We start from the raw sequence: 9,006 nt of genomic DNA, 5'->3' as shown, positions 1-9,006 counted from the left end.
ATCCGTAAAATTAAATACCAAGAAACCCAAGGGATAAAATATCGAAATTCAAAGAACAAAAGCAGATTATGAAAATTACAATTAAACGGTTCATTTTCCATGTAAACGCGTTTTTTAAACTCTACAAAAAACCGATGATTCGTTTTGATTCAAAACATCAACAACTCGTCCTACAAATCACTTTCTGTAAAAAGTAGTTCCAAATCAGAAAACCTACAAAAAATCTACATGGCGAAGTTTAGTTTCTACCACTGGTCAGACACCAGCGTTCTTAAAACACAATTCTCGATGTGGTCACTCAAAGAACAAAGAACAAACCAAGAAGTAAACAGGAAAGTCGACATAATCAACAACACTAATAACAACAAAACCTGAAACAGCATAGCATTGCTCGATGAAGTCCTCCACTCTCCTCCATCAGACTTCCAGAAGAATGCAGAAGAGTTTCTTACACAACTTCTAGAACAGGATCAGAAAATCTGCAACATGCTAACTGATCTGAAATTAAAAAGAGAGCATGAAATCACATGGAGAAAGGCTAGAGTCTACGAAATCTTAGCAAGTGTTAATCCTAGCGTGTAATACTTTATAAATATTTCATTCAAATTCAATATTTTTCTCTGTAGTAGTTCATTTTAATAATATAAACATGCATCTTAACAGTTAATAAAAAATAAGAAACAAACCTAAAGTGCAAAGGTCTCTTCTCAACTGGTGTAGCACAACTGACCTTTTCACGATAGAAGATACATATCGTCGGTTGAAGTTGCAACTCTCCCATCAAAGAATGTAACACATGCAACTTTTCATGATGTTGCAACAATTATATTGCAACATCGACATTGAAAGGTTGATGTGTGATGGCCAACATCATTGATACGACCATGTTGGAACAATGATACCGGAACGATAACATGTAAACAGAATCATCAAACATTCGAACAAAATTGTGTAATCGGAGAATAACGGCTAAATCACGAGAGTCGAGAAAGATGCATTTGAGAGAAAGAGACACGCTTGCAGATATCAGCGAGAGAGATTTGAATGTGCGGCCAGATAATTATGTCTTATTTATAGAATGGTTTGAATTTTGAATGTGGAGCCAGAATTTGAATTGGAGAAGATGTTGATTAGAGAGAGTAATTGATTGAAGAAGATGATATGTTATATATCTGGAGCCACTGTAATTTTGAATTTTGAATTTGGAGCCATAATATTGAATCGTCAGAGGTTTTGAAGTTTAACTTTTTAATCATCAGTAGTGGTTTGGTTACAGTGGTTTGATTACATTCGTTTGAATGGGCAGACCTTTGAATGGCCAATGGTTTTGGTTACATTGGCTTGAATGGACAGTGGTTCGTATGAGATTTTGAATGGGCAGACCTTTGGAATCTAAATGTGGGCCAACTTTGAATTTTAAAGTCTTTTAATATTAGGCTTTATAATGTAATAATGAGATAAGAAAAAACCTTATTAGACATGCTCTCAAGTTGACACATTTATGTGACTTGAATTTCTCCTTTTATAAAAGGTATAGATAGATTTGTATTACATGGTGCTAGTAAAGTTGTATACACTACATACACCCAAACTTTAAAATTAACATTATTATTATTATAAAAAGATTTCCAGCCTTTTATGTTTTTTTATGAATTTGAGAGCCGTTTTGGATCGGTCATGACACCTATAAATCTGAAAAATAGTAAAAAACTGATCAACTGTAATTGCTGATCTCTCTCTCTCTCTCTCTCTCTCTCTCTCTCTCTCTCTCTCAAAAAGCTGCTATCTTTCTCTCTCTACTCGTCAATGGTGAATCATTACTGTTGCTGACCTTTGTCTTCAAAAGCTGAGTAAATCTACACATACAACCCTCCTCAACTCCCTGGGTAATCGCTGTTTAATCATGTTTCTAAGTGTTTAAAATTGAGCTAAAAAAAACTATCTTTTAGCTTACACTGAGTGACTGTTGTTTCATCATTAACTCATTGTATTAACTGATTACATATTTTGTTAGGTTTGTGTCAGATCCGTTGAAATTTAATGTAAAAAGAGCAAATTTTGAAGACAATTGTAATGTTTTGTATGTTGGTTTGTTGTTGTGATTTGAGTATTTGATGCTTTGATGATTGCAGGTTGATCTGAAGATAATCTTGCTGGAATTCTGTTAATTCTGTTGAATAGTTGAAAAAAAAAAATCTCTGATCTACTTTAGCTACAGTTATTGCACATTTGCACTTGTTTCTTTTTGTGATTTGAATTTGATGTTGTGATTGGTAGTTAACTTGTATGTTATGAACTTATGATAAGTTTCTGCTTTATTAAGTTTGTAAAATTGTAACAAAATGGATGTGAGAATCCCCTGGTGGTTATATAAGCTGCAAATATTTTCGGGCCATAGACCGCCGCGCAATTGGTTACTTCTATGTGTTGTTAGTGTTTTTGTGCTTGTCGCGTTGTTAAGTTCGTCTTCTTCTGGTCCGTTCAACACGCAAACGACTAGCGTAACACGTGAAGTGTATACAAACTATAGAAGATTAAAGGAGCATACGGCAAGTGATTATATCGAGTTAAAAAGTTTTTCGTCTGGAAATAATGATTTGAAGGGATTTAGGTTTTGTGGAAAGGAAAGGGAGGACTATGTTCCTTGCTATAATGTGTCTGCGAACGTGTTAGCTGGGTATAAAGACGGTGAGGAGTTTGACCGGCATTGTGAAGTGTTACAAGACCAACCGTACTGTTTGGTTCGTCCGCCAAGGGATTATAAAACGCCCTTGAGTTGGCCGGTTGGGAGAGATGTGATATGGAATGCAAATGTGAAGATATCTAAGGATCAGTTTCTTTCTTCTGGAAGCATGACAAAAAGGTAATTCTAGAAATTTAAATTTTGATTAAAATGAATTATCGTTCACGTAATTTGGTTAATCTTCTTTAGGTTAATGCTGCTGGAAGAGAACCAAATTTCTTTCCACTCGGATGACGAGTTGATCTTTGATGGTGTCAAAGATCATTCGCGCCAAGTTGCAGAGATGATAGGATTAGGAAGTGATGCAGAATTTTGGCAAGCTGGTGTAAGTTATATAAATTTATCTAAGGATATTTATAGTTATTATTTCGTTTTTTAATTGATTACGCTTTTTAAACAGGTGCGCACGGTGCTTGATATTGGTTGTGGTTTTGGCAGCTTTGGGGCGCATTTGCTATCTTTGAAACTAATGGCTGTATGTATGGCTGCGTATGAGTTAACCGGTAGTCAAGTTCAGTTATCTCTTGAAAGAGGCCTTCCAGCAATTATTGGCAACTTCATTTCAAGAAAACTTCCATTTCCATCGTTGTCATACGATATGATTCATTGTGCACAATGTGGTGTTTCATGGGACCAAAAAGGTAGTTGTTTTTGTATATAGTTAACTTTCTCGATTTGGGTAAAACCGTAAGTAATACTAATCCCTTTACGATATTGGTTTTGTGAATCAGATGGAATGTTTCTTATTGAAGTTAACCGGATACTAAAGCCAGGCGGCTACTTTGTATTACATGGGACTTCAATAAGCACCGAAAAAGGAAGATTGATTGAAGAATTAAAGCACAAAATTTGTTGGACTTTGATTGGTCGACAAGAAGAAACGTTCGTCTGGCAGAAAACTATTGATCCCCAATGCTACTTATCTAGGTGAGACTAGTATATAACCATTAACCACCTTTGCTGTTTATTCAAACATAAATTTCACATTTAATATCCTTTAAAACGAAACGTATTGAAATTTATTCGGTTTTGATTCTAGCACACAGGGTGTCATTCCTGTTTGTAGAGAAGAACAAGAGGATACTCACTCGTATTATCAGCCACTTGCATCATGTGTAGCTGTGACAGCCAGCGAACGTTGGGTTCCCGTTCAGAACAAATCTTCTGATTCCCATATTACCCCTGCTGAGCTGGAAATTCATGGAAAGTATCGTTGTTACGCAGCTTAAATTCATTTTAATCTGAGCACAAGCTGACTCTGGTCCATTATTTTCTGCAGGAGTTCAGCAGGATGAATTCTATGAAGACTTTGAATCTTCAAAATCGGCTTTAAGAAATTACTGGTCGTTACTTACACCGTTGATTTTTTCTGATCACCCAAAAAGACCCGGGGATGAAGATCCGTTACCTCCGTATAATATGATAAGAAATGTAATGGACATGAATGCGCGTTTTGGGGGATTGAATTCGGCGTTTTTGGAAGCAGGAAAATCAGCATGGGTGATGAATGTAGTGCCGTTTAAGGCTCGTAACACGATCCCTCTTATACTTGATCAAGGTTTTATTGGTGTTCTGCATGACTGGTAAGGAATTAATTTAATTCCATTTGATAAAAATTTTACCAAAAAGGGAAATGTTGCATATCTTTTACAAAACTTTTTATATAAATATTTTTATATAATTTTCATACTTTGCCAAATTCCAAACTGGACTATATATTCCTTCTGTTTTAATAATCATAGATGTAAAGGACTAAAAGCATGTGACACTCTGTTTTAAGGCCAAAAAACAAAACAAAACAAATAAAAATAATCACAATGGCATGTGAGTCTCTGCAAAACTTTCCTACTCTTGATGTGCTGGATATGATTTACTTACAGGTGAAAATGTTTTTTGTTACTTCAACATCAATGAAACATGATATGTTTGGTGATAACTTTTTGTGTTTGCCATTTTTGGCATATTTCAACCAACAAACTTTAAACATAAGTTTCATATTTGTTTCCTTTACATGTATTTAAACATAGGTGTGAACCATTTCCCACTTATCCAAGGACATATGACATGTTACATGCCAATGGGCTCCTCTCACACCTTATATCAGAGGGATGCAGCATCACAAACTTACTTCTAGAAATGGACCGTATTCTACGCCCCGAGGTACATTATATATTCGTCAAAACATACATACGTTATACGATTATCAAGTAGCCGTATTGGCATCTAATTGGATTCTTTTTTCTTCAGGGATGGGTTGTTCTTTCGGATAAACTAGGGCCCATAGAAGACGCGCGTGTGATTACCACACAAATACGATGGGAGGCAAGGGTAATCGATCTTGAAAATGATAGCGACCAAAGGTTACTGGTTTGCCAAAAACCATTTGTAAGAAAATGATTACTACAAAAGTTTAAACTTCACCTGGACCATTCTTCTGTATAGAATCCAATGATGTGTTACACAGGCTCAAGTTGGTATCTTGAGATTGAAAAACAGAAGCAATTGTAAGCAGTAGATTACAGAAAGTTTTGCTACCACATATCTTCAGATTTTTTTTTCTATTTTCTTTATTATTATTATTTTTGTTCATTAATTGTTGTAATTGTAACTGCCCTGTAACAAAGTTTGCTTAATATGTGTTACTACAAGATTTACTCTCATTTCATGTTCAATATGTAATCCCTAAATACAACTATACAAGTGTTGAATAATGTTGCAATTCACCTATCTCTCCTTTTGTCTCTAGTAGCCATTTTCTGACCATATCTTTCAAATATGTCTCCTAAATCAAACAAACCAACTTCTCTCAATTTCTTTGACATAACATCAAACATGACAACACCTTCTTCATTGGAATAGTAGTGCAAGAATCTATTGTAGTCGAACCGAGGCACCTCGAGTCCTCGATTCATCACTCTCTCGATATACTTGGTTGCTTCTAACGACTTCCCGGCCTTAACCAACCCGCCCACAAATATAGTGTCAAAATTGATTAACGGGTCGTCTCCTTTTCTCCCTCTCTTCCCTAAATGCCCTTGCAACAGCATTACATATGTGTGCATTGTAGGCTCACACCCTCTCCTTATCATCTCCCTAAAAACATTTGTCGCTTCATTCGCCTTTTTCAACCTCAAAAGCCCCTTGATCAACCCATGATAAACGCTTATGTCAGGGTTATCGATCGCTTCCGCGATCTCATACGCTTCACGAACCCTAGCTTTACTCAAAAACCCATATATCAACGAACCCAATGTCATACAATCCGGTTCTATCCCTCTCTCACGCATTTCATCGAACACCACGCGTGCTTGACTAAGCTTGTCCTTCTTACACATCCACTTAATCACAAGCCGATAACTCGAAAGCCCCAACTCATCAACCCGATCAACCCTAACCGACTGAAAAAGCCGCATCGCTTCATCAAACCGATTCGTCTTAAAAAGGGTATCCATCATCTTCTCAACAACATCAATCCCCACCACAAACCCCTCATCCACCATCAAATTCCACATCTTTGAACCTTCAACCAAATCACCGACATCACAAAACCCACAAATCAAACACTTGTAAGTAAACCCATCTGGCTTAACAACCCCTTTCAACTTCTGAACAATGTACTTAGCTTCTTCAACAAGTTTACACCCACATAAACTCTCAACAACCTTATTCAAAGTCCCCAAATCATACCCATATCCAAACCCATTCATAACATGAAAAAAGTCAACACATTTCTTCAGTTCCCTGGCAGAAGCTAAAGTTTTAACCACTATTATGTATGTTTTATCTGTAACCAAAGTACGATTACCGGTTTCTTGAACAAAGTCCCATAAAAGGTCTATGTTTTTTGATTTTCCGATGATGTCAAGCATCTTGTTTAGGGTGGTTGGATTGTGATTGAAGTGTTGGGTTTGGGAAAAGATGTGAAATTTGTAAATGGGTTTCCAGGAATATGGGAATTTGTTGCAGATTTGGAGGAAGAATTCATGGGTGAGGTGGAAATTGCAGTGGGAGAGGGAGGTTTGGAGTCTTGATTCGGGTGAGTGTTGTTGTTGGTAGAGGATGGTGGAGACGCGGAGGAGGTGTGATGGGTTGACTGGTGGTGGAGGAGTGGGAGTAGTGGTGGGTGGAGGTGAGACGGCGGCGGCGGTGGTGGTGGTGAGGCGGTGGTGGAGAGAGGGGAGGGTTTTGATAGGGGTTTGAAATTGGAATCGCCTGATCATATTTTGGGCATCGAACAGAGAGTATTGTTGTGGAGACTGGAGTCTATAGTTATTACTTATTATTTCAAAAAAAAAAAAAAAAAAAAAAAAAAAAAAAAAAAAAAAAAACTTAGGCTACAGGGTATAATGTGCGGGGACTCATGCGGTGAGTGGGTGTTATCGATCGGTGACCACCCCCATATGTTTGAGTTACCGAAATTTTGACACTTTTCGATGTATATTCATCGATTTGGGAAGAGGAGGGAAGGAGGAGGGAGGGAGGTTTAATGGTGGGTCTCAACCCCTTTCAACCAATCACAATTTTTTTATTTTTTAATCTACTCAAACACCCTAGGGTGATTAACGATACCCCTGATTGAGTGCAAAATGGGAAGTGGAATGAGGAGTTGACATGACATAATATTATTGGGTTGGATTTCACTCAAACACCCTAGGGTGATTGACCATACCCTCCACCCTTAGTAACGTTTATAGTTATTACTTTTTCAAGTTATATTTTTCTTTATTTTTATACTTAGCAAGCTAGAATTGATTCTTCGCGTTGTGGGGCAGTTTTTTTTAATGTGGTTTGAGTGTACGGGTTTTTTTTTTCAATTGTCTTTGAAGAGAAAATAATGAGTGATTACATTTTTATCCTTCAGATACTTTCAAAGTTGTTTTAGAATTTAAATGTAGTCAAATTTAATAGCGTGTTAATACGGTTGAACCCACATCTTATCACAATTTTGTATTTACTAATTGTAGTTAAATCTCATGAACTGTTTCAAATCAAACTTTTCAATTAATTATAGACTTCTAGTAGATATACACACTACACAAATACAAAATTGTGGTAAGATGTGGCTTCAACCGTATATATACACATTAGTCAATGAGCTAACCCTACATTGACTAAGGAACACAATGTTTTAAAAACCGGTAAATACCGGTATTACCGTTTCCAGATGTAAATCCGGTATGAAACACTCCGGTAAATAAGTGAAACGGCATAAGGTTTCTACCGGCGGTAAAATCCAGTATACCGGTTTGAAACGTAATACCGGTACCGGCACATGGTTATTTTAGTTTGTGTTGTTACTTATTTTTGTTATATATGTTACTTATCTTACGTAATTTTTATATATTATGATTATTCGTGACTAAAAGTTCTTATTTAATATTGTATGAAACGAAAATAGTTATCATCTAGTTGATGAGGATGGTGATAATAGTGAATTTCATCTTTTATCCGATCGTGAATTTGATGTATTCAACACTCAAATGGCTTAAACATATTATACACTTTCATTTAAAATAGCTTGTTGGAAAATTGAATGATTTTCGATTATCTTTTGAAGTATTTTTTATTATGGATTTACTTTTAAATCATCTTTTAATATGTAATCATGCATTTTTTAATTAAATTTTGAGTTGACGTTGTAGTTTATGAAATTATAGAGTTAGCTAGTGGATGAAACAATGGTTAACCGGGCAAGGTTAACACACTGGTCTCGTCAAGAAGGGTTAATCCCTTCCTCTCGAGGATCGCTGGCTGGATCGCCTGCCGGTTGATCTCCTGCACAAGAAAACAAACCGTGACTCGTAACAAAGAGGATGGGGTGCGGGGTGCTCCTTGTTACCACTCTCCGGCGTGAGAATCAGTAGTCTGCTTGGGAAGCAAAGTATGATAGTAGTAGTAGTGAGAGAGTTGTAAAGAGATACCTCAAACCTGGTTTGGGGTTGGTATTTATAGCCGAGGAGTGAATGAGGAGGTGGATGGATAGACTGACGGCATGCTGCACCTTTGCAGGTGTGTGTCAGGCATGTCGGCTGTGGAGGTGACGCCACGTTAGTCTGTCGCCTACGTAGACCTGACAGGCGGCTGCCATTGGTGCTACTTGCTCTGTGGTGTCAGTCCCACTTGCTGAGTGTACAGGATGCGGGGCGGGCCGCATCGCTGTTTGCGGTAACTGTAGACGTTCCGGCTTCTCACTCTTTGATCAAGAAATACGTGAGATGCGGTGCCAAGCCGCATCGTCGTCCGTGGTGACTGTTGCTGTTATC

The 9,006-nt window shown here is 37.2% G+C and overlaps 2 protein-coding genes across 2 annotated transcripts; one reads left to right on the top strand and one right to left on the bottom strand.

Moving 5' to 3' along the window:
* Nucleotides 1–1,731: 1,731 nt before the first annotated feature.
* Nucleotides 1,732–5,430, top strand: LOC110895356 (probable methyltransferase PMT5). The gene is made up of 9 exons (XM_022142664.2): nt 1,732–1,886; nt 2,133–2,863; nt 2,933–3,068; nt 3,144–3,384; nt 3,475–3,670; nt 3,783–3,946; nt 4,023–4,326; nt 4,771–4,903; nt 4,991–5,430. Exons 2-9 carry the CDS (start codon nt 2,343–2,345, stop codon nt 5,138–5,140), a joined length of 1,845 nt encoding a protein of 614 aa, XP_021998356.1. The 5' UTR covers nt 1,732–1,886; nt 2,133–2,342; the 3' UTR covers nt 5,141–5,430.
* On the bottom strand, nt 5,363–7,002 carry LOC110895357 (putative pentatricopeptide repeat-containing protein At1g26500). Its single transcript, XM_022142667.2, has one exon. It carries the CDS (start codon nt 6,961–6,963, stop codon nt 5,464–5,466), a length of 1,500 nt encoding a protein of 499 aa, XP_021998359.1. The 5' UTR covers nt 6,964–7,002; the 3' UTR covers nt 5,363–5,463.
* Nucleotides 7,003–9,006: the final 2,004 nt, after the last annotated feature.

Source organism: Helianthus annuus, chromosome 12 (genome assembly GCF_002127325.2).
Source record: "Helianthus annuus cultivar XRQ/B chromosome 12, HanXRQr2.0-SUNRISE, whole genome shotgun sequence".
Taxonomy (NCBI): domain Eukaryota; kingdom Viridiplantae; phylum Streptophyta; class Magnoliopsida; order Asterales; family Asteraceae; genus Helianthus; species Helianthus annuus.
Note: the sequence above shows the minus strand (reverse complement) of the source record. Positions and strands in the feature narration are given on the sequence as shown.